Source organism: Carassius auratus, chromosome 28 (genome assembly GCF_003368295.1).
Source record: "Carassius auratus strain Wakin chromosome 28, ASM336829v1, whole genome shotgun sequence".
Taxonomy (NCBI): Eukaryota; Metazoa; Chordata; class Actinopteri; order Cypriniformes; family Cyprinidae; genus Carassius; species Carassius auratus.
In genome coordinates, this window is record NC_039270.1 from 16,515,972 (window position 1) to 16,540,654 (window position 24,683).

General features: G+C 38.9%; 1 protein-coding gene and 1 long non-coding RNA gene across 2 annotated transcripts in view; one reads left to right on the forward strand and one right to left on the reverse strand.

Annotated features, from left to right (window-relative positions):
• The window catches only part of cacna1ia (calcium voltage-gated channel subunit alpha1 Ia), a 186,791-nt gene that overhangs the window by 83,032 nt on the left and 79,076 nt on the right, over positions 1-24,683 (forward strand). Inside the window, exon 4 of the mRNA XM_026208214.1 lies at positions 4,356-4,489. Coding sequence (XP_026063999.1) covers positions 4,356-4,489 — 134 coding nt within the window. The remainder of the gene's footprint in view (positions 1-4,355; positions 4,490-24,683) is intronic.
• On the reverse strand, positions 21,686-24,332 carry LOC113047002 (uncharacterized). The gene is made up of 5 exons (XR_003276189.1): positions 24,211-24,332; positions 22,401-22,501; positions 22,232-22,297; positions 22,078-22,149; positions 21,686-21,968 (listed from the first exon to the last, which is right to left on the reverse strand). It is a non-coding gene; the product is annotated as an uncharacterized LOC113047002 (long non-coding RNA).

The window sequence follows — 24,683 nt, forward strand, 5'->3', positions numbered from 1 at the left end:
AGTGCACCTGAGCCGTGTGCTTTAGACCATGTGCTTAGATCATTAAAATAGGGCCCCCAAAGTCTTAAGGGTTTGGAACAATATAAGGGTGTGTAAATGATGTCAGAATTTTCTTTTTTTGGATGAACTATAACTGCTTGAAGGTATAATGTTTGCCTTTTAGAAGATATTACTGCACCAATGGTAAAGTTTTGTACCCTTACTGCAGTATAATTTTTTTTTCTCTGCAAAGCATACATGGAGTGGTAGCTCAAAATTTTGCCTAAACTAAAATATTTAATGCATAATTTAAATGAAGCTACATTTTTTTAGCAGGAACAAACCTAAGATATCTTAAAATGATAACTTCATAGGGTTTGAAACAGAGAATGTGTGTTGCTCTCTTTCCAGACATAGAAAATCAACCTGATGCAACAGAACAGCCCTCAATATTTTTTTAATGTGCCTTGTCAAAATGCAATTGTTTATGTCAGTTAAAGAGAGTTACGTATCGTATACTGATTCCCAGCTCATCTTGTATCAAGATACAATCTTCCTGTTTTCTTTGCCTCCATTTATTATCATCATCCCTTTCGACTCTCTGTGGTTAATGAGGCTCTCTCTCATTCCGAGAGGTTGACGAAGCAGACAGAACTCGGGGGGGTTTGTGTTGATAGAGTATGGCCTTTAATTGCTTATGTCATCCTTCGGGAGCATTAGGGACGTTTTATGTGTCCTCTAAACTCTCCATGCATCCACTGTCCCAGGAGTCCTGCTGTGTTCATTAGCTTGCCTGGATGTGACGGCTGGGTCCAGGGAGTCTGTTCAGAGACCTCACATAAAAACGTACATGATCGTTGTGTGTTAGAAAAACCATCGCCTATAGCACTGCTCCAGTTCAGCTTTCATGACACAGTTTAAACATGAACACACTCCATTAAGGGATTAGCTCACCTAAAAACTGTGTCCTCGTTTACTCACTCATGGTGTTCCACCTGTGCTGTATGACTTTCTTGCTTCTGTGGAGAACAAAAGGAGCTGTTTTGAAAGATGCAGTTGGTGATGATCATTCTTTTCAATGTAGTTACAATGAACATAGACTAAGCCTTTCATGCTTTAAAAAGGACACAAAACACCATAAAAGTTTGATAAGAGGGGGTGGATACAACAACACACTATATTCCTAGTCTTCTGCTGAAGGCTTGTTATAGGTGTAAGTGGTGAACAGATCTAAATTTAAGTTCCACCTTAACTTACATTTGCATGATCATGAGATCAATGTCAGATTTGTGAACAAATTTTGGTGTGTTTGTCATTCAAATCTGCCTTCAGAGGACTTGTATGAGCCACTTATGATTTTTTTTTTCAGCTTTTTAAAACCATTAATTGTCATTGGGGGAAAAGAGCAACAAGTACTAATATTCTGAAGAATTTATTTTGTGTACCGTGGAAGAAAGTCATTCATAAGTGTTTGAAGCAACATGAAACTGAGTAAATGTCTTGACTTTCATATTCAGATAATAAAATAGTAGCAGTATTTTGCCCTACTTTTTTCATAATATTCACCAATGTGTGCAATATAAACTCTCTCTGTATCTTATAAATAAAACAGGGCTCTTGTGGGCCGCTCGTCCCCATAACACATCAATATGAGATGAGTTTATACACTCCTCTTGTTGAACAGTGTCATCAGGGATGGTTGTTGGTTGGTAAGTTTGACTTCTGTCTGCAGTTGTTAATGTCCTTAGTGTGTGTAACACCATGAGACATTTTGCTACACCGTCTAGATTCATAATCTGTGTTCACAATAATCAAGACAATGTGATCCCAATGTGATATGATGGAAAAACCTACTGCTTAAAGGCATAATTCACCCAAAAATGAAAGCTCTGTCATCATTTACACACTTTCCTGTCTTTCTAAACCTTTATGACTTTTTTTCTTCTGTGGAATATATTTAAAATCTTGTGATTTTGCACATACAGTCAAAGTCAGTGGGGTCCAAGCAACACTTGACCCCCTTGACTTGTAAAACACACATAAACAAATATCTTTTTTTGGTCTACAAAAGAAAGTAAACTAAATCATGCAGTTTTAGGTGAACTATCCCTTTAAGTTTTACAAGGATGAAACATAGGTGAAGCACTGTAAGTCATCTTATAGGCTTTTAGTCCAAGTGATAAGTTATCGAGATCTTCCCTTAATGACTAGGCTTTCCGCCAAATTAAATTGAATTTTATAGCAATTCCCAATCACTTTCCACAGTGCATATCCCAATTAGGAAATAATGCTGACTGTGAGCTTAACTCGTATCTCAGGCTTACCTGTGGAAGTGGCTTGCGTTGCGGCAGGCCGGAGGCATCAGCCGTCAGCTTTACCTTCTCATAGGTGCAGCTGAAATGGAGCGAGAGCCATGACTCAATGTTTTACCAGTCAAGATGGCTGACAGTATTCCCTCAGTAAGCTCTTGCTGTTCAGAGCTATACTTTCGTTGTGTAAAAAGAGTTTTGAAGAGAGAAATGCAAATTAAGAAGGTTTGCAATGCGATATTTCTCACATTAGCTTTTTGGATTGACTGCAACACAAAAAGACAAAACTAACGGGGTTGAAATGAAAACTGTGTGGGCAGGAACGAAAGTCTGTCTCTCTTCTGCTTGCTGTGTGTGTACCGATTCGTATAGAGAGCCATATGTCCGGTATGGCGTGAGGAAGAAGGTAGCTTTAGAGGAAGCATCCTTTTGGTGCCAGGATGTTTGCGTCCTCTGGTCCCACAGGGGATCTTAAACCAGAGCTGTTTTACTCATCCGCACCGGCCGGTTTCAAACTCTCCATTTCTTGTGCGGGCAGCCATCCAAATTGGAATCACTGCCCAACAGTCCCCTCCCTGTAGCACACATAAACACTTTGTAGTCTGTAACAAAACCTTTATCAGTTCTACTTGGCAACTGGGGACATGCAAAGTGACTAAGACTAAGGGGCACAACATAACAGACGTTCTATTTTCTACACGCATGTTCAAGAAAATTTAACTCCTTCTATCATCATTATTACCCCTGCAGTGTTGAACTTAAAAACTGTACGATTGACCAACATGAGAGCAGAGACAAAGCCATTGATGAGGGCGATCGCGGCTTGGCTGGTCTGTGTAATCAGTCACTCGAAATCCCAACTATCTGTGGCGTCGTAATGAGAATACAGCAGGGCTTTGACAGCGAAAATCACGCGTCAGAGTGTTTATTAAGGAGCTAATTAACAGCCCTCTTTAAGTCTGTGTACTCGCGTGACTCCGTTGTTTATGAAAGAACCGCTTTCAGTCAAATAGAGCATATGCTCTGATCGTCAGTCATCTCAGCGTCGGTTGGGAAATGAGATCCAGGATGGGTCGTCTGGGATCAGGTGAAGTAAAGGTGAACAGTCTGGGTGCTGACTGGACTTCAATCATTCACTTAAGGGTTCTTAAAAGCCCTTTCGTTTCAGGCTCATTCAGCTTTTGACTTCTCTCAGGATCTCATTAGCTCTCGTTAGCAGTCAGACACTGTGTATTAAAGAAAAACTATGCCGTGCAACACGTTGCTAAGTATCTCGGTTACTCTTTCATTTTCAGAGCAAATTTGAATGGTCCGGAGGTTTTATTTTGCAGAGCGTACAGATGAGCAGAGCAATTAATGGATCATGAACCAGCGCTGTAGAACTGACTCCATCCGGACAGCTAATCATTTCTTATAAATCTATCTATCTATCTATCTATCTATCCATCTATCTATCTATCTATCTATCTATCTATCTATCTATCTATCTATCTATCTATCTATCTATCTATCTATCTATCTATCTATCTATCTGTCTATCTGTCTGTCTGTCTGTCTGTCTGTCTGTCTGTCTGTCTGTCTGTCTGTCTGTCTGTCTGTCTGTCTGTCTACAGTATCTAGGTATCAAGCTATCTGTCTGTTGTTCTGACTGAATAAAAATTCTTATTTTTATTCAAATATTAATTATTTGTTTATCATTATTATTAAGAATTTATTTAGACATTAACAATTGTTGGCTTTACAGCTTGAAAAATGTAATTGAAAATGTGTGGTATTGACATCATTTTTGAGTACATCTGATTTGATTTTGATTTATTTTATTTTCACTATGAAGGCATAAAACACAATATTATACCTTTCACAAAAAATGTGATGGAGAATTGACAAAAAACCCTCAAGGGCTTAACTGGTGGCAATATCCATAAAAACAATTCACATCTGAGTACATCTGATTGGACCAATATGTGCTGTTTTTTGGAGCGCATTATAGTGATAGTCTCAAAGCAAAATATGGAATTAATGCCGCTCTATTAAAACGCACACTGTGTCTTTGTTGATCTCTTCTAGGCTTTCGATGCATTTATCTATATTTTCTTTGCACTGGAGATGGTGGTGAAGATGGTGGCTCTGGGGATCTTTGGCCGTCGCTGTTATCTTGGCGATACTTGGAACAGACTGGACTTTTTCATCGTCATGGCAGGGTAAGAGCACTTCTGTTTTCTTTCAATCTTTCTTGACACGCCATTCTTTAAAGCTCCTGGTGAATCAGGGGCTATAGTGACCCTGAGTGGATTTATCTTTCATCTCAGTATACGTCTGCATTCTGTGACCTGTATTTATAGACATTTCATTTCAGTTGTTCTGGGAAATTGGCTAGTGTAGAATATGACTAAAGGTTTGCAACGTGATCTCTGAAGGATGTGTGCTTCATGTTTAGCTCCAGAATGCCCTTGATGAGCTTTTCATGTATTCTGTTGTATGTCCAGACCAAACACTTCAGCTACAGTCCTTCAGATCTCACTTGTGTCGAGTACAAGCATCCCACATGTTCTGATGCTGTTTTTAAGATCTCCTAGTTTTCACTGCTGAAAAAGAAGTGAAACTGCTAGAACTGCTATAAAAGTGTTAATTTACCAAACTTTTCTGGACAATTCTTTGAGGAGAACATCAGAACAGAAAGGAGAAGCACTGGATCATCAGGACAGACCTGCTGGAGTGAGATAAACTTGTTTTAATTTGTAATATACACACATAGTCTCTGTCTCCCTTAGACTTTTCTCTCTAGATCACAGGAAACAAACAGTCATAAGTTAAGAGGCTGAACAAATTGAAACTCAGCCGTAATGTGATACAGGGTGTTAATTTTTTTATTTAAATATATGCTACCTTAATTTTCTATGAGCAAGGCATCCCCATAACAATTTTTTATTCTCTTCATAGAACATTATAATATTTCCTTTCTACTTTTGCATGCTCATTTAATTAGAGATCCACATGTCTGTTCAGGTACTGCAGGGTAGTTTTGGGTTTGTAAAAGTGAGCAGCCCCATCCAAGCTTCTTCTCATGTCTGGAATGATTTGCTGAGTGAAAGATTACACTCATTATAACATGATGGGCATGAATGTGGCCTTGTGTAATGACAGACATTAGTCTCTCCCATGCTGGTCCTTCTGGCATAAAACACTTTTTTTGTCATGCACACACGCATAAACTACAGTTTTGTGATTTGTGATAAATTCCCAATTTTGTACAACTTGTTGATAGCAGTTTAAGATTATATACCAATCTGTTCTGAAGGTTTTAGAGGGATGTTGTGGGTTTTTTAGTTGGTAATGTAGGGAGACCAGATGGCTCACCAGTTTAACCAGCTGAACACCAGCCTTAGCTGGAAGACCAACTTTAAAGGGGTCCCTTTAACTTGTTAAACCTTTCAAAAAAATTTTTCATTATGATTCAGGGCACCTAGTTTTCCCTACTTCACACTATTTGTGAACTCAAGACAAAATCTAATTACAAAATTGATTCAAAGTAGATTAAATTAGCTGGTATTTACTCAGATAAATAAGTACATCTAACGCTCAAGGGAAGGTGTTGATGGAGGAAAGCACAGAGAAACAATGAAATTATTACAATTCCCAAATGAAATGATACTGTGCAAGAAAACCATAAAAAAAACTTCAGACAGTATGGACATATTTAATTTATCAAACAATTTTCATTTTCTTAAGCGTGTTTGTCGTGTTTTAGAGCAAACAGCAAAAAAAAAAAAAAAAAATGTCAAATGTGACCCACTGAAAAGTGTAAAGTGTATATTACTTCCATGACCCAGTGAAACAGTCTGCACTGTAAGGTCAAAAAAAAACTTAAGTGAACAGATTTTCTCTGCCCTGTCCAGTGGGTTGCATCACACTATGTGGTTCGGTTGAGTAGCGCTGTTTCATCTCACTTTTAGAGTGTTCGTCTTCTCGTACAGCTTATGAATAATACAGTAAGGTAGTCTGCATGACGAATGTCTAAAAAAAATAGTTCACATACAAATTACAATTCTGTCATCATTTACTTCCCTTTATGTTGTTCCAAACTTGTATGTCTTCTTTTTTTACGTGGTTATGAGGGAGCCAAACAATTCAAAAGAAGGATAAAACTGAACTGTGCAGTGCTGATGAAAATCCATGCGACCTTTTGGCACAGAGCAGATCCATTTCTTATAGTACAGCACAGATCAGTTTTGACCACCTGGTGTATATGAAAGTTGTCTTATGTCTTAGGTGAATGTAAACAGGTGGGGAAAAATAAAATGATGTCTGTGCTTTAGACCTTGCAGATTATGTAAACTGTTCCCTAGTACTGCTCAGACACATCTTGGGGCATTTTAGTGTTGCTATATTGTGATGTGTTCAGTTTACAGCATACAGAGCTCAAGTCTATAAGGAAAGGAGGTCAGGAGAGAGTCAACTTCAGACTGAATCCACTGTTGACAGAGGAGCACATGTCGGTACTAAGTTCTTCCCTTTGGGCTGTCCCTGTCTCCTCGCATCTTTACGAAGATTGCTGATGCTGCCCTTGTCCCTCTCAGGGAAATGGGCATTTGCATTCTCAATTATCTTTACAACTGGCTCATCCTAGCTCATTGCAAGAATTGATTTGAGCACACAGGGACATGGTCCTCGAGTACCTAGCCCGACTGGCACTTTGGGTCAACTGGGAAAAGAGCAAACTCTCCCCTGTGCAGAGTATCTTTTTCTCTGTGTAGAATTGGACTCGGTTGCAGTGACTGCACCCCTTTCTTAGGATTGTGCTCAGTCAGTGCTGAAATGCTTGAGGGCTGTCCCTTTCAGTGGTCCCTCTCAAAAACTTTCAGAGGCTCCTGGGGCATATGGCATCCTCAGCCGTGGTTATGCCACTGGGACTGATGCATATGAGATCGCTTAAAGGTCCCATTCTTCGTGATCCCATGTTTTAAAATTTAGTTAGTGTGTAATGTTGTTGTTAGAGTATATCTGTAAAATTCTAAAGCTCAAAGCTCAATGCCAAGCGAGATATTTTAATTAACAGAATTCGCCTACAAAAAACGACCCGTTTGGACTACCTCCCTCTAGTTCCTGCAGTAATGATGTCACTAAAATAGTTTTTTGACTAACCTCCACCCAACTGAATACACAAACAGGGGGCGTGGCCTTGTTGCACTCTGACAGAGAAGAGGAAGAGTTGCGTTTGTTTGTCGCCATGTCGTCGAAACGCTGTTATTTTCATCTCTGAGTCCAGTCATCTTTGTTTGGCCTTCCCAGGGACGTTGTACTTTGAGATCAGTGGTTACAATTTATGTTTAACTTGGTTCCCGAAAACTATAATCCACATGTAAAACTATGTGCAGCACATTTTGCTTAGGACAGCTTGCTGAGGACAGCTTTCTCAATCAATCAGTTTAATGCCGGATTCGCAGCAAGATTAATCCTGAAAGATGGAGCAGTTCCCTCTTTGTCTGGAGAAAGCGTTGTTTATGGACCACAACTGGTAAATGTATTTTATTATTTAAGTTGGTGCGTTTAACAGTTTCTGTAACTTATTACACAAAGGGCAACGCTGTTAAGCTTTGTTAACTAGATGTTAGGGCTGTGCAAAAAAATCAAATGCGATTTTCATGCGCATCTTGTCAGTAAAAGCGATCCTGTGATTATATACATCTCCAGCACATGCTCCTGTCCACTTGCTTCTCAAAACTATTCCAATCGCCTTTCCAGGAGGGCCGTGTGCACTAAGCTGCTGTCGAATCACAACACAGGAACCGCTGGCACAATCACAACTCGTTACGTATTTCTGAAGGAGGGACTTCATAGAACAAGGAAGTCATCAGCCCAGTTTTATGACAGTGAAAACAGCGGTATACAGATAGGTGAATTGTGTGAAAAATACTGTGTTTTTTTAAACATGAAACATGAACACATGTTATATTGCAGACTGTAAACACAATCAAAGATTCAAAAAGGCACGCAAAACTGGACCTTTAAGCACTGGCTTCATACACAAGTCCCATGATGGGTATGGCAACACTGTTTGTCACCGTACCTAAGGTGTGCCCTTAGAGGAGCTGTCCATACGCATTGTTGTTACAACAGATGTTTCCAATTCAGGCTGGGGCACCATGTGCAACTGGCATGCAGCATCAGGGGTCTGGTCAGGCCCTCAGCTGAATTGGCATATCAATTGCCTGAAGTTGTTGGCATTTTGGCCTTGAGGAGGTTTTAACCTTTGATCCAAGTGAAGCACATGTTTGTCTGGATAGACAACACAGCATCAGTTGCATACGTCAACCACCAGGGTGGTGTTTGCTCCAATCTCATGTCACAACTCGCATCTCTTACTTTGGAGCCAGCACAAACTCAGGTCTCTGCATCCCACTCATATCCCAGATCCCAGGCACAGACTCCCCTTGTCATAGATACACTGGCTGACAGTTGGACCAGAAGCCTACTCAAGTATGCATTTCCCCCAGTGATCCTCATTACACAGACACTGTGCAAAGTCAGGGAAGATGGAGAAAAGCTCCTGCTTGTGAAAAGCTACCTGGTTCTCAGTGCTCGTCCTCATGTCATCAATTCCTCCCTGGCGAATTTTCCTGAGGAAGGGCCTTCATGTTTGGTCCCTGGACATGACCAGGAGGATCTCAGAGACCTTTCACCAGCAATGGTGAGTACCATTATTCAGGGCAGAGCCCCCTTGACAAGCGGCTGTACAACATGAAGTGGCAGGTTTTCATGAATTGGTGTTCTTCACAGAGGAAGGTCCCTTGGAGATGTGGCATCGGATATGAGCTCTCCTTCCTCTAAGGAGGCCTGGGCAGGAACCTGTCTGCTTCTACATTTAAAGTGTATGTGGCTGCTATGGTGGCTAACCAGGACACCGTGGGAGGCAAATCAGTGAGGAAGTAGGATCTGGTTATTAGGTTCATCAGAGGTGCCCAGAGGTAGAACCCTATCTTTCATAGGGATCCGCTTGACTTCTGTCAAGAGGGTGAGGGATCTCCAAGACCTCTCTGTGAACAAATCATGCCTTGAATTTTGGCCAGCAGAGTTTCAAGTTGTCCTGAGACCTCGGCCTGGATTTGTGCCCAAGGTTCCCACTTTCAGGGACCAGGTAATACCATTACAAGTTAACCCCAAAAACTCCAACCTGTCTCTGTTGTGCACAGTGTGTGCCCTATGCACATACGTAGATCACACTCAAATATTCATATGTTCTGAACAGCTCTTTATCTGCTCTGGAGGACAGCAGAAGGGAAATGCTGTCTCCAGACACTGGATTGTGGATGCAATCCTAATGGCCTATTAGGACAGAGGCCTACCTTGCCCACTGGGAGTGAGGGCTCACTCTACCAGGGACATGGCTGCATCAGTAACCCTGGCAAACTGAGGTCTGAACGTCAGTTCTTTGACTCAGGAGACTGGCAGTGTGTAGAGCTTACTACCAGCGCTACACATTCTGTCGATAATTTCTGAGTCTTGGTAGATCTCACTTTACCTGGAGCCCACCCCAGTACCCTCCCTCCCCTTCCCTTCCCTTCCCTTCCCTCTGTAAGTCCATAGGTGGGGATCTTCATATGTTACCTCCCCATCGGGTAGGATGTGTCCTTCATGCCACAACTACGAATTGCTTCTGAGTGGGTTGAGATGCTTCTCGACGTCTCAGAACAGAATGAGTGAGGAGATGCCATTTTTCCTATTTATACCCAGATGTTCGGGTTGTGGTCAGCTATGCAAATTCTGCCCACCCAGTTTCATTGGCCTTTTATCAAAGATGTCAGAGGTGTTAAGGCTCCCAAGAGTGACCCCTAGTGTTGTACACTCAACACAACGTCTCCTCAGTTACCATACGTAACAGAGATATTTCTCAGTATCAGAATAAATGGTATTATGTTCATCAGTGCTGCATTTATTTGCTCAAAAACACAGTAAAACAATAAATTGTGAAACATTATGATGATTTAAAATTGTGTTTTAACACAATTTGTTTCTGTGGTAGCAAAGCTGAAATTTCTGTCACATAATAATTCAGAAATCATTCTAACATGCTGCTTTGGTGCTCAAGAAACTATTATCAATGTTTGAAACTGTTGTACTTCCTAATATGTTTGTCTAATATGTAAGTCTAAACATCTTTACTGACACTTTTGGTCAATTTAATATATCCTTGCTGACTGAAAGCAGTAATTTATTTCAAACAAAAATCTTGTATTTTGTAATTCATCACTCTAGTGTGCTGTTTTCAAGGACATGAGTGAGAGTTATTGATTGGGTGAAATTACTGCATCAGAAATTGATTTAAATAAATGGAAAGCAAGTGTTTCTACAATAGAATAGAAGGGAAAGAATGTTGTGCATACGTTTTTTGGGAATCCCTTACGAAAATTAACCATGGTTTTACTACAAATAAAACCAAAAAACCATGGTTCTTGTAGTTAAACCATAGTAACCACAAATTAACCATGGTTTTGCTATATTAACCATAGTTTAACCATGCTATTTGTAGTAAATCTGTGGTTTTACAAATGGCAGTCAATACGCCAAAAAACCATGGGTTACTACAGTTTTACTATAATAAAACCATGGTTATTTTTCGTAAGGGATATGCTATTACAGTAATAGTCCACCTTTGAAACTTTAACAGAATAAAGACAAAAAAAGTGTTGTGTAGCCAGAACTGTATTACTTTTAACTTGTAGAAATATCACTCACAGAATTAAATTAGTCGACGAATGATTTTTAACTTATAACAGTCAAGAAAAGCCGACTTACTAAGCTATAAGACACCTGCGTTTGTTTGTCTTTCCCAGTTGTGACACTTCTGGGGACAATCATAGAGAAATATTCTCAGAGTAAGACCTAATGACAAATTTATTTAAAAATAAATAAATCCAGATGGGATGTTTAACAAACGTAAAGTCATTTGCACTACTTGAATGGTAGAATTTAAAAACCACTGGAGCTCAACAAGTATGAAATATCACCCACAAGCGACTACACCGCCATTAGTGCACATTTTAATGAGAACCTGTGACTTCCAGGCGATGAAGACATGTTAAACCAAGTAAAATCGAAATGTTTCTAAGTACCCCCTTGGTACACACACACCTGGTTGGTAAACACTGGATTAGAAACCCTGTTACATCAAGTCCTCTCCTGTGTGTGTTTTCTGTATGGTGGGATGTTTGTGTGATATTTTCTAGACGACTCTTGGCTAATCCCTCTGTTGTGTTTTGGGTGAAGCCAGTGAGGCTATCACTAAATACACACCCAGCTTACATGCCTCTTTTTCTCCATCCCCCAACCCAGCCTCAGTGTTTCTATTCTCACAAGCTTAGATTGCCTCACTGCCTTTTTTAGTTGCTATCTCTGTCTTTTTCTCTCTTCCGTCTCCACACCCACAGAAGAGTCATAATTTTTGCAGTCTCATTTCACAAGATGCACACAACAGCACACACACACACACACACACACACACACATACACACCCCACACATTAACACTCTAGAAGGCTGACGGTACATAAAAGTGAGGGAGATGAAGAAAGAGCAGGAGAAAGAGGCTGCAGCAAAGCAGTGAACAATTAGAGAGAGGCTGCCCGTCGGCAGGTAGCTAATTACTCTCACAGACACACACTCTGATTGATGTGTGCTGAAACAGTTGAGATCTCTCTCTCTCTCTCTCTCTTTCTCCCATTACATCTGAGCCTCTGTTCGGGATTTGCCTCTGTATATTTATGTCTCTCCCCACAATACCTCACATATGCTCTGTTTTTTTTATTTTCTATTTCCATCCCTTTATCACATTGGCATGTTCCCCCACTGCTTGGCATAGTTTGGTTGATTTGTAATTCAGTTATTCTGTTGAAGTTATACTAGACTCACCTGGGGGGGGGGGGGCTGATATACAGTAATGACTATATTCATTACAAAAGCAAAGTAATGAGTGCCCTCTCCATCTATCCATGTAGCTATCTAGATATCTAGCTGTCTATTATTCTACTTCTTTATTTTTTCTATCACTCTATAATTCATTATGTCTATTTATCTATCATTATACTGGGGGTGGGTGATATACCGGTAGATACAATTAACTGGTGACAAAATGTATTGTTTGCATGTGTTTTAAAGCATTGCGGTTTAAAAATAAATAATTGTAAGCCTTTGAAATGCAATCAGCAGTGATAGAGAACTCATTTTGCTGTATGCACATGATGTCTGAGAGACTGTTTCTGAGCGTGGTCAGATAGGAGCACACACTTTAAGATCGTATTTAACCAAGTATTTAACAAAGTTATTTTTTTTACTTTATAGTGTATTTACACTCACTTGTATGTGTCAAAATCCCTGTCTTTGCAAGTATCCTCATAAAAACAGTAAAGTGAAAGCAAACAGTTCAGAAAGTAAATATGTAACAGTACATAGAATAGCTCTTAAAGTGACAGCGGTCTAATATTCCTGCTGTCATTCATATAAATTTAACAACAAAAGAGAGAAAGTCTCTCACTGCTCTTGACTAAATCAACTTTGTAACTCTCTAGGTCGTCCTCAGACGAGCCTTCCATCGTTGCCTCCAGTCATCCCGATTCTCCATGCATCTGGCCAGTTCATTGGTGCTCTGGGCTCCTGCATCCCTCTTGAGTATGTCCACGTACGTTAGCGTGGGACGTCCTCTTGACCGATGGCCATGTGTTGGTTCCCATAGCACCAGCTTGCTGGCTGGCAGCTCTCGATGCCTTCGGCAATGTCCTGCAAGTCTCATTCCCCTCACAGCAATCTTATTGCTCACTCTTGCTACTCCCTCATACAGGATTGTATTGGTTACATGCTTACTCTTGCTGATGTTAAGCACTGCACGCAGCATCCTGGTGTAGCACCCGTCCAGGGACTTCTCTAAGGTTGGATTAAGGGTTCAGCATTCACTGCCATAGAGGAGAACGGACTCTACCGTCGCGTAGAAGAAGCTGAGCTTGATTTGGCGGGAAAGGTTGGAGTTCCATACACTGTTCATGCCATTCAGGGCCCTCCATGCAAGTGCCTTCCTCACTTTTAGATCTTGCTCAGTTGAGTTGACCCATGCGGCCAGGTATTTGAAGTCCTAAACTTCTTTCAGCACAGTGTCTCCTGCTGTTATCAGAGGTTGATGTTCTGGTGGAACGTTGTAGGTCATGACCTCAGTTTTCTTTGCATTTATCCTAAGGCCAACCTTGGTGCACTCCAGCTCTACCCTGTGCAGTAGTTCCTGTGCTTGTTCCATGTTGTCGGAGACCAGACTGATGTCATCTGCATAGTCAAGGCCTGACAAGACTACTGCCGGGTGTCGACTTGACTTCCTTGGTGTCAGCGTGAACTAAAGAAGAAATATATATTTAATTTTCACAGTAAATAACATGCAGTGTTTTAAACATTTGTTTTCTTTATGTACAGTGTGTAGCACTATATCTATCTACTGTAGTTTTTTGCTCCGTTACTTGTAACTTGTTTCTTATTTAATCATGTTTAATCAAGTAATCGAGTGTTTACTTGTCTTCAGTGAGATTGAGTTTTTTATTATATTTAGGCAAGTATTTGTTTTTTTGCGATATTGATGCTTTGCGATATTGATGCGAGCTCTGGGGATGGAGCCAACGCTGGAGCGAGCTCTGGGCAACAGGAGCCCAGGAGCATTGAAAGCCCCTTCAGGGCTGGAAGAGGAAACCAAGGATGAAGAAGAGCTGGATGGGACCAGTGAAGATGTCGGAGAGAGGAGAGGGGACAGTGCATCCTCCAGTTCAGATTCCCATTCCAGCGATCCTCAGCTCTGTCACTCTATGAGGCGATGGCTTGTCGGTCATGGTGGGCTCTGGCTCTCCATCAGCAGTGGGCTCATGCACTCCACGCATCCCAGAGATGGTAGACCTGAGGTGAACTGTTTCTCACCAGAGTCCGCTCCACGAATGCGCGAATTCCTCCCGAGCACCATCTTCGGATGAAAATGCTCTGCACTTGGAGTTCAGGCTGGTATTATAGAATGGGCAGAGCGCGTCGTCCGTGTAGCCGTGTAAGAACAGTCTCATATGGTCCTCAAGAGAACATCTTTCCAGCTCCAGCAGGAGGAGGAGGAATTCAGGGCGAAGGAGGGGATCCATGAACAACTCTCCGGAAACAAAAAGGACTGAGGAAAACCGGAAAATAAACGGAGGGGAGACACGCAATTTAAACTTTGTAGGTCTTCTGTCATGTTACGCTGCCCGGAAGGAACACAGAGCCGAGGATAAGTGAAAGAAGTCTCTTTATTAATCCAACACAAGATATATCCAACATGAAACACTTAGGAAGACACACGTATGTTACTGGTAGACCCAACAAACACAGACTGAAAAGACTAGGACTTTTATACATAGGCTAACAGGAGAAACACAGGTGCATTGAATAACTAAATTAACATAGACACGGAACACATGTAGAGGGAAAACTAGACACACCTGGCGGGAGACAGGGGAAAAGACACACATAAAGAGTCCAGGGGTGTGACAGCTATTCTATACTGTATCACACTATCTCACTACGGTCCTGTTTGTGTTCTATCATTCTGTCTGTATGTGTCTTCTCTAATTTTCAGTTAGCATTTATTGGTCTTATACCCTGCTATGGTTTCATGTAATGCAAACTATACAAAAGATGAGCAAATTTGTCTTCGGTATGTGTCTTTCTGTCCAGGAGGGACTGCTTCTGTAAGAATATTTGATGCAGAAAGACCACCTGCAGGTTTAATCCTTCCAGGTGGAAAGGAAATTGATGAGCTCATCTCTCTGTGGTTTATGTATGTGTGTAAACTTGCATGTGTGTCTGTGGTGGTTAGTTTGTCTAAATGTGGCTAGTTCAGTTCTGCATGTCCTGTCGTGTCCCACTGTTAAAAAGACATTCTGTAGGCATCATGATGCCTTTGAGGGTCGGACCCTTTTGCCATTAAGGTGTGTTTGTGTAAATTTGGTTAATGTCAGTGTGTTTGTAGAGGGGAGAGATCCTGCTCTCTTAGGTTTTCTCACTCTATATGACATTTCAATCTCCAGTTTGACATTTCAACTGATTCTACAAAAAAATAAAAGGAAAAAAGATCTGCTGATATTTTTGGATCATCCAACCTGACTTCTGCAAGAACGTTTGCCTTGAGTGCAAGTGTGTGCTTGTGCCTCTGAGCATGTGTGTGTGTATTCACACAAAGCCTGACTTTATGCATCTAAATGGAGCATTTATTTTGTTAGTAATCAGTACACCATGAAGAACACTACTTAAAGTGCAACAATGTTGTCCGATTATACACACTTCACAATGGCTTCACTCAGAAACAAAATAACTCAACGTGTAGTGTTCTTCACTTAGTTGTCCAATCCCCTCTCTGATCCTCCATTCTAATCAGCTCTCTTTGCATGAATGAATAATGTATGTATGCTAATGAGAGGGCCAGCTGCTGTATGTGATTAGCAGGTGTTTATTGAGTGACGGACGGAGCACTGCAGGCTCTGCCTCCCTCAGCAGGCCCGGGCGTGAATAAGTAAAGATGTTGTGGAAATTCAAAATGAAAGAGAAGAAATTTCTTCTAGACTGAAATTGAATGAAATGTTCAGAATGAGTTGATGCAGTCAGGGATATCGCTGTTACAGCAGTATCGCTCCAAATAATGCCATTGAAACCATTTTTAAAGACGCTGTTGTGTTTAGCATGGCATGTACTGTAGTAGATATTCCCCATGTATCCTGAGGTACTCGACCTGAACTTGTTTGTGGAGCAGCGCTTGCGGTTCATTCTTAACATTGCCATGTATTATTTGAGTCCACTGCAAGAGGCTGCTCGCACAGGATGCTAGATGAAGTGCAATAGAGTGGAACAGAACACAGGCATCTCAAGACTCATTTCTCAAAGATGAACTACTTATATATTTACATTTATGCATTTGGTAGATGCTTTTATCCAAAGCGACAAAGTGCAAAGTGTTTTTTTTTTTTTTATCAACGTGTGTTCTCTGGGAAGCAAACCTGTGATTTTAATGACTTTTATTCCATGTAATGTTCATCTTTGCCACAATGATGCCACAGTGATGCCTAAATGGCACAAATATGTCATAAAAGTTGTTCATATGACGTGTATGTTATATTTTGGGTGTTCTAATTGTATGTGATACCTTTGTATGAGATAAAAAAAAAAAAAAAAAAAAAAAAAAAAAAAATATATATATATATATATATATATATATATATATATATATATATATATATATATATATATATATATATATATATAATTATAATAATTTAGTTTGATTGCGTGTGTGACTTAACATAAACAAAACATATATAGGTATCAATTTATAACTGAACTAGCTGAACTGAACATGATTATCTAGTTAGTAGCATTTATTATTTTAAATTTTAGCTTGATCGTTGTTGTTGTTGTTAAAACTAAAACTGTCATTTTGTTTATTTAAAATAAATCTGAAATAAAATAGAAATATTTGATGAAAACAAACTTCAGTGTAAATTAAAAATGTAAATTAAAAATGAAACTGAATAAACGACTAAAACCTAACTAATAGAAAAAACAACAACAACATCTCAATAAAAATGACATCACATAACAAATTTACTAAAACCTAAACTGAAATAAAAAAATAAAAATGGAAAATCTAAAAAATTTAATGAATTCAAGATCTTAATAAATAGTATATAAATAGCGCAAACATCTAAAGATCTCCTGAAAACTTTTGACAGTAATGAAGAGAAAAGGTTGTGAGAAAGGGAGATACAAGAGGGAAAAAAGAGAATGAAAGAGGTTGAGTAAAAGGAAAGATGGAGAACGAGTCAGTGACGAGTGCACATCAAACTTAGGAGTTTTCCTGAAGCATTGCTGGTCTGAAGCTTTTCAATAATTCATGATGGACATGCAGGAAGGCAGAGAAATCTAGTGAGAGAGAAAAAGTGGGATGAGCTGTGTGTATCTTAACATAGACATAGGCTTTGTCCAAAAATGCATTTGAGGCGGTACATGGAGGCAGGAATGCATCAAGGCCCCTCTGAATCCAATGTTTGCTTAACATTCACATCTACTGAGATGAAGGCATCATATCCATTATTTGCTGCTTATGATATCCCACAATCCTGAGTATGTTGTCTAATGATTTGTAGAAAGAAAAAAACAGCATCTGATGTATTGGTTAAAAGTAGTAAATGAGTTCACAAATGTGTACCTTTTCAATTATAATTCGGTTTTTAGGAGAAATGACCATTGCAGTCTTTAAATATTCACTTTATCTCTTTGGTTTATCTCTTTCTATATTTGTTTTTCAGTAGCTCATTAGATATGACATTATTGTGTCTTCATGTTAGTTCTGTCTGTTTGGTCATTACTGGGCAGTAAGACACCTGCCTTCGGTTTTGAACAGTTCACACTTGTTGAGACTGTTATTGTGAGGGTTTCTTCTTGTTAGCATGTTTCTGAAAGAAATGGGTGATGGGTAGTATAGTACTGATGACTATAATATTGATGACCCAAAATCTTAAGTTTATGGGGCGATCTGAAGGGTAGCCCAGTGCAAGGCACTTAAACTCTTGCTGATGCTATGGTAACTGTACTATAAGATGTTACATATAAAAAGTGTAAGCTAAGAATAACTTGGAGTATAGTAAACTCTTTGCATGCAGTGGATAAAAACAGATTGACATTTCAGGTCAAGGCTATGAATGTGTCACACAACTTTACCACATCACTGAATGTGAAAAAAAGAGTTTGGACAGAAATCATAAACCGTTCCAGCAATAGACAGTGGTACAATATTCCTAATTGCACCCTCAATCATCCTTTTTTTTATTATTGTGGAAGTTTTGTGACATCAGACAATAGATGATAAATTCCTCTGGTTCCACAAGAAAATGTATAAAATGCATCCCATCTGCTGAAGTATTATGAAAGTCATAAAAACAAGGTATGCATGCTGCAGCTGTCAGATGATCCTGAATCGTTGTGATTTTCTTGCATCATGGAGCATTTTTAGTTTTTCTGTGGACATAAAACATTGCTTGTCACTGAAATCTTGTCTCATTGTGCATTGCTATGATATGGTATATATGTTATATTTGTTAAGAGAAAATTTCTGCCTGTTTTTATGAGGATTTGCATGGGTGTTATAAAACATTATGCTCTGGAATTTATGATTGTTAGGAATTCTGTCCTGAGCAACATGCGTGAGCCACACAAGCAGCCGCAGTGGTGCGTGTGGTAGCACCCCACTACTTTTCAAAGGGCTGACACCACTGTCAGTCACACAGTAATTGACATAATGGGATTGTCAAGCTCTACAACACCACTGCAGTCGATTGTTCTTCATCTGTGTTAGTACAACGCAGGAACACAGTCTGTGTTCTCATCCTCTTCCGTTTCCTCTCTCTTGTTTCTGGCCCATTTCCAGCTCCGAAATCACTCTATTCCCTTAAGCCAAGTTTATTTAGATAAATCCATGCCGCCGGGGGTGACAAATATCCCATAAGCCCTTTGTACAGCTTTTATTAACATGCAATCTCAGTGGTACAGTAATAATGATTGGTTACTTTTCTAATCAAGGCACAGCATGTCCACACCTGCCTGTCGAAATTCATTGCCTGCAACCAGATGTAAGTCTCTGCTGAATATTTTAATTAGCTCTATGTTTCTACTCGCGGGTGGGCTGGATCCAAAAAGTCAGAATTTCACTACATTGTTAATTTTTAAGGTTGTTTTTGGATTTAGTGCTTTAAATACAGTCAATATTTTATTATTTCATATTCGTAGATTTTAGGCCACTTAACTTGGACTAGAATGCCATCTAATTATAACACACACGCACACACAAAATTATTTGTTAGAAAAGTATAAAAAAATAGACTTTAAAAAGACTTATATACAAATATAGACTATACAAAAATTAAAAAACATTTTAAAACCAACTATGTACAAACATGAGCCCCTACAATTATTAAGCAATTGTTTAAAGTTTAAAGTTTTTTCAGAATGGAAACGAGCGACAACACAATGGAAACAATCTGTAACACAATGAAAATGAGTCGTAACACAATGGAAACAATCCGTAACACAATGGAAATGAGTCGTAACACAATTGAAACAAGCCGCAACACAACAGAAACGAGCAGCAACACAATGGAAATGAGTCGATTTAAGTTGTAAAATTATGTTTATGTTATATATCTAATTAATCTTATGGATATAATTTGGGTGAGTTAATTAACCCAGTGGTTCCCAACACTGGTTCTGGAGGCAGCCCAACACTGCACATTTTGCATGTCTCCTTTCCCTGACACACCAGTTTCAGGTCTTGAGGTGCGTTCCATTCGACAGGGTCCCTACGCAGTGTTCACTGCTCCCTACTCCCTGAGCACGGTATATCAGTTGAAGTGGACTTCACTGACAATAACCGCTCATTTGGAACGCCCTGCAAACGTCATCAAAGAAAGTCACCGAAGGGGTCGCGCAGATTATGACATAAATATATAAGACTACATTCATATTTAAATTTTAATTTACAATCACATTTAAAATATGTACACTATACAATAAAAAATCATTGAGTACTATATAATGAAAAACGTATGTTTATTATACACTTTAATTGACAATTGCTGCTATTACTTCACTATTAACAGAACTGAAGCCATGCTGTCATGCAGATATGAAAATAAACTTTTATTTGGTTAACTGTATAGCCTATATATGTTTTTAATAAATGGTCATATAATTGCATAGCGGTCTCATGCGCCTTATTCCCGCGCACAGCCGTATAGGAAACACTGAGGTAAATAAAGTAAAATAAAGAAAAATGGCAGAGCCTCGTCTGCTTCTAGTCACTTTTACATTATCATACCTTTTTACAATCTGTAATGAATATGAATGAAGTCAGCGAAGACGGCCGTGTTATGACTGGTGATGACGTGCTGCGCGCAATGACATAATCGCTCTCCACTTCCTGTGAAGTGATGTATCGATGTTCCCTTATTCCCTGTGCCATGCTCAGTAGGTGCGTTCCGTTTGACCATAAGTGTACTGCGAAGTGGACTTCACAGGGTATTCAGTTTATTTACCTCAGTGTTTACTATACCGCTGTGCGCGGGAAAAAGGCGCATGAGACCGCTATGCAATTATATGACCATTTATTAAAAACACATATAGGCTATACAGTTAACCAAATAAAAGTTTATTTTCATATCTGCATGACAGCACGGCTTCAGTTCTGTTAATAGTGAAGTAATAGCAGCAATTGTCAATTAAAGTGTATAATAAACATACGTTTTTCATTATATAGTACTCAATGATTTTTTTATTGTATAGTGTAACGTTACATATTTTAAATGTGATTGTAAATAAAAATTTAAATATGAATGTAGTCTTATATATTTATGTCATAATCTGCGCGACCCCATCGGTGACTTTCTTTGATGACGTTTGCAGGGCGTTCCAAATGAGCGGTTATTGTCAGTGAAGTCCACTTCAACTGATATACCGTGCTCAGGGAGTAGGGAGCAGTGAACACTGCGTAGGGACCCTGTCGAATGGATCGCACCTAGTGCCCTTTGAACTAAACATGTTCGCTCCTTTCGGATTCAAGAGGGTCTGGCTGCAGACATGTGGGCGAGTGGAGCTCCACTCAAGAGCGGAAATACGTCACCTCCACTAGCGACGGCGCCGCCATGTTGGACCGGGCCCTACTTTCCGTAGAATTACGTCGCCTCCACTAATGACGCGGCCGCCATGTTGGTCCGGGTAACACTTTACGTAGAGTGGAGCTCCATTTAAGAGGGAAAATATGTCACTACCACCAAACTTTCGTTTTGTATTACTTGTTATATACACGTATAAAGGGTGCTTTGCCAGTTATGTCACCTCTTTGTACGTAATGTTAATATGTTCTGTACTTTTATCTTTGTTACTTTTACCTAGTAGAAATAAAAAAATATATATATATATACACTAATCTTTTACGGTTTATGACAAGACAGCATTTCTTACCCCCCCCCCCCCCCCCCCCCCCCAAGCAAATTAGCACTACAGACATCAATTTGTTCATGTTTGTTTTACCAGTGTACAACTGCCAATGTAACATTCCATACATTTGAGAAAGTTAACCTTATGTTTTTAATATTTAGCAGTGAAAAATAAATGAAATATTAAATAAATTATTAAAATAATACCTCAACCAGAATTATGTGTGTTGAATTTTGTATTTTAATCAAAATAACAACATATACAAAATAACCACAGTAAAATAATGAAGAATAACTTCCACAATTTAGAAGTTTTAATGGTTTTTGAGTAATAATAATAATTAACACATCTTACACTACATTGAAAACACATGAACTGCAAGTGACCATAATTGTTACTGTAATAACACAATGTGTTCACATGCATGCACACTTTACTCTTCAAGACCTCCATTTTCTGTGAAGCAATCCCAGCTACAGTAGCCAGTGTGGTCATCTGAGGAGTAAAACCCCAAAAGCACTCCTTGTTGGGCATTTTCCTGGTGACCAGCCCCACAGTCTTTGTGAAGCTGGCTGCACTGTAGGCGACTGCAACTAGAGATTATGTACGGCTTTCTGTACTTTAGATAGTGTCTCTTTAAATATCTTCACTGCACCTGTTCAGTATCAACAAAAAAAAAGTTTAATGTTAAGGAAATGGAAGAGAGTGAGATTACTTAGTCTAATTGTTATAGCCACAAAAACAAGAGAGTCAACCACACTTACTGAAGTCACCATCAAGCCAGTTGAGTGTGGCTCCTGTTAAATATGCTCCTGACTGACAGTGTTGTTAAATCTCTGGCATGAACAATTACGTCAGATGGGTCAAGTTTAATTACAATACTGACATTTAATTATCATTAATGTTAAAGCAATTTACTTGTTGCTGAAGGTGCCTGGGCCACCACAGTTGTGCTTTGTTGTTCTGATGCATCTGATTGCTGGGCTGGGGACACAAAGAAGACATGAGCACAGCAAAACTGGAACAATACTAAGTCTGTGTGCTGAAGTTTTGTAAATTCAACACAGAATAGTACTGCATCATTTACCTATGACAGTCCCATAGCAGACAAGGTGATGGTGCTCAGAAGTTTCAGTCTCTATTTGTGGAGGTGTTATGAGGATGGATAACACTTGATATACATTTGATCTGAAACAAAAAAGTAAAACAATAGAATAACAGAACAACAAAATAGAAAAAATAAATATGTTAATGTCACATGTAAAAAGACCTTGACTTCTAAGGTGGCAACATACATTTAAAATGTAAAGAGTGCTGCATCTTATATGCCAATCCTATTCAAGTTCAAGTTCAAGTCTGCTTTATTGTCAATTTCCACATGTACAGTACATACATACAGAGAATCGAAATTGCGTTACTCTCAGACTCCGGTGCATACAGATAACATTAACATTAAAGCCTAAAAAAATAACTAGATCAAATATAAAATGTAGATACAATTATACAATAAGGGAATTATAAAAAAAGACATATAATAAAAATAAAAGTTAAAAATAAAGTTAAATAAAGCAGCGCAAGGTAAATGAGAGATATAGTGCAAATCAATGAAGTGAACAACAGTGCAGTTAAAAGATTTTTTTAGTGCAAAAAAAATCACTTATTAAAAATACACATTCACCTCTATCCCTGGAGGTGAATGAAAAGTTAAATATGAAAACAACCTCCTCATATGACCTTTTTAAAATTATACAACAAATGCTAAAGGCATACACATACAAAACGATCGTGTCCTTTCATTATTCACTACGTTATTTTACCACAAGCCACCAAAAACTAAGTTACATCTATGTTATCCATCATGTACTAAAGGTAAAAATTTAAAGAGCAAACAATTAACAAATAAGTTTATCAGAAATGTATTATCCAAACTTTACTTCCCCAGTCAACTGAAAAGAAAGTATGTTCTTCAAGAATTTATTGAAGAAGAGGCAAAGAAAATAAGGAAGTGTTATTTTACTTATCCAGTTCTTCCTAAAGCCAAAGAAGTAACATTTAAAATTCTAAATGACATTTATCCATCTAATCACTTCCTACAAGAAAGATTTAATTGGGAGAACAATTCATGCGGGTTCTGTGAGAAAGATAATGAAACTGTTGATCATATGTTTTTGAAATGTGAATCTGTACAGACTTTTTGGCTGGAATTTCAAAACTGGCTTCATTTCAAACAGATATCAATACACCCTTTGACTGTGATCTCAGTTAAGGTTGGAGTATTGTTGAAGGAAAATATCCTAGACTTTTTGATAAATAACTTAATTACTTTGTGCAAATACTAGATTCATAGATAAGTAAGATAAGTACGTTTTTAAAGGTTAAACCTCACTTCAGCGGATGGAAGAATGAACTAAAGATATTTGCAAAGTCTCTTCATTACAGGATTGACAGGAATGCCCAGAACCTCTTGTATGCTTTGAACTTGTTTTTGTTGTTAGAATAAGACCCTAAGACATCTTTCTTTTTCTTTCCGTTATTTATTCTGTTTTATCTTATGGTGTGATTATTGTTATTTTTTCCATCTTTTTTCTTTCTATTTGGCTGTATCAACACTAATAATATGTGTCCAGTTGTTGAAATGTGGGGTAAAGGTTTGTAATTGAACTTGATAACTTAATAAAAAAACACATTGGACAGAAACATTGATCTATAAATTACTATATGTGGTGTATATATGATCAGTGGCCAGACATCAACATTGCTCGCGATATAAATCTATAAATCCATAGTGTTTAGTAATTCTTATGTTACTAATTTCACGTAAGCCCTGTGCGTTTTTCTTACACTGCGCGTTACAACAGCGTCAGTTCACCATTTTAGCGATGCAGAGATAAAATTACCTGAGTTTAAGTTTGAAGTACTCCCGGCGACGCCATCTTGATGTTTTCAAGTGGAGGTGACGTATTTCCGGTTTGAGAGTGGAGCTCCACTCGCCCATGGTCTGCAGCCAGACCCTTCTCTTCGGATTGGAATCTCACTTAAGATGGTGGAATACCCTGTGAAGTCCACTTCGGCAGTACACTTACGGTCGAACGGAACGCACCTTTGGAGTCTCTACTTATGAGCTGATGACCTAAATCAGGTCTGTTTGATTAAGGAGACATGCAAAACGTTCAGTGTCGGGTTGCCTCCAAGACCAGGGTTGGGAACCACTGAATTAACTCACTTATAATGGGGTCTAGTTTTCCAGTATTCATTCACTGTTCAGGTTCAACTTACGAAGTTTAACAAAGTCAAGCCACAAATTCCTGACGTAATTGGTTTATTTGAAACAATCATATTCTTTCTAGATTAAAAAAGAATATATATATAT